Source organism: Metarhizium robertsii, assembly GCF_000187425.2.
Source record: "Metarhizium robertsii ARSEF 23 chromosome Unknown MAA_Scf_3, whole genome shotgun sequence".
Classification (NCBI taxonomy): domain Eukaryota; kingdom Fungi; phylum Ascomycota; class Sordariomycetes; order Hypocreales; family Clavicipitaceae; genus Metarhizium; species Metarhizium robertsii.
Genome location: NW_011942171.1, coordinates 460,079 through 461,713, shown reverse-complemented (window position 1 = coordinate 461,713; position 1,635 = coordinate 460,079). Strand labels below are relative to the sequence as shown.

The 1,635-nt window shown below is 52.6% G+C and overlaps 1 protein-coding gene across 1 annotated transcript in view; it reads left to right on the top strand.

The window, feature by feature from the left end:
• Positions 1 to 3: 3 nt before the first annotated feature.
• MAA_00370 (DEAD-like helicase) overlaps positions 4 to 1,635 on the top strand; it is a gene marked incomplete at both ends in the record, with an annotated part of 1,902 nt that continues 270 nt past the window's right edge. Inside the window, one exon of the mRNA XM_007818368.2 lies at positions 4 to 1,620. Coding sequence (XP_007816559.2) covers positions 4 to 1,620 — 1,617 coding nt within the window. The remainder of the gene's footprint in view (positions 1,621 to 1,635) is intronic.

The window sequence follows — 1,635 nt, the reverse complement described above, 5'->3', positions numbered from 1 at the left end:
TTAATGCACATGGTATCCGGCCAACCAGCGCGCGCCACCGAGATATTGACGGTACGGATGGAGAATACAGCCAACGCAGGAACGCGGAATATATTTGCGAGCCACGGGCAGATGTGTTTTGTCACGGCATATCACAAGAATTTCCAGCAGTCAGACCAGGCCAAGATCATCCATCGATTCATGCCGCCCGAGGTGGGCGAGTTACTGGTGTGGTATGTGTGGTTGGTTTTGCCGTTTTGGCAGAATGTGCAGGGCATTATCAAGAGGTCAACGTTCCGCAGCGCATATATATGGGCCGACGAGATCACATCGCGCAATGCAATTGACCAGGCAGTTGATCAAGAGATGCGTTTCAGCAGCCAGAAAGATATCCAAGACCCAGAGCGACCGACGGAGCCAACAATGCAGCCGTTCCGCGAGGCAAAGTGGTCATCCGACCGTGTTCGGCGTATTATCCAGCAACACAGCGAGCGGTTGTTGGGTTGCAAGTTGAGCACGAGTAGTTGGCGACAGATCGCCATTGCCATATCCAACCGATATTTAGGTACCAAACACGACCCGTCATATAATGGCGAGAATGGAGAAGACGAGGATGGGATTGACGATGTCAGCGATGCGCGAGATTTGCAGGCCACACACACATCGCACGTGGCAGGCATGATATACGCGCGCGAGATGCAGCAAGGGTTAGGAGGCACAGCCATTATGCGAGAGAAATTCCGTGAAGTCAGCCGAGAATGGCATCAATTTTTCGATTTCGGCCAGGAAGGCACCAGCCGAGACGGCGTACAGGGCGAGGCCACAGGCGCCGCACAGCAGCGAAGGCAGCGAAACAAGTTCGAGAGCAGCCGACAGAGTGTACGGTTGAGAAGATTAGAGGCATTGCGACAGGTGGATATATCAGCCATGTTAGAATGCATCAAAGGCAAAACAGCGACATTCCGGCCGGGACAGAGGAAAGTTGTTGGCGCCATTGTACGAGGGGAGAGTCCGGTAGTGCAGATCACGCCCACGGGGGGCGGGAAAAGCATGTCATTCATGTTGCCGGCGTATTGTTCGCAGCAGGGCCGGACAATCGTAATTGTGCCGTTGGTTGCGTTGCAGGAAGACATTCATGGCGAGTGCATAAAGCACGGCATTGAGGCCAGCATATGGAACAGCAAGACAGGCGTGCACCAAGGAAGCCGAATTATATTGGTTATTACCGAAGCCGTGTTTACGGCCGCATTCCAGCATTTTATTCAGCGATTGCAGAATCAGTTCGCCATTGACCGGGTTGTGGTCGACGAATGCCATACAATATTGGATGGATCCGACACATTCCGGCCAGCGTTACGTGATGTTGGGCGAGAAATCGCATTATGGGGTGTGCAGCGGGTATTTTTGACGGCCACGTTGCGACCGACAGAGGAAAAGGAGTTTTACACACGGGCGCATATTAATGCAAAGAGTGTGGTAATGTTCCGGGGCCAAACAACACGGCGCAACATCCGATACAGGGTAGTGTTTGTGGAGGGCGAGAAGAATGCCAGCGATAAATACAACGCACAACAAGAGGCGGAAGACGAGAAGGCGATGGAGATGGCACGAGATTGGATTAAGGAGAATAAACAAGGGCGTGTAATTATATATGCC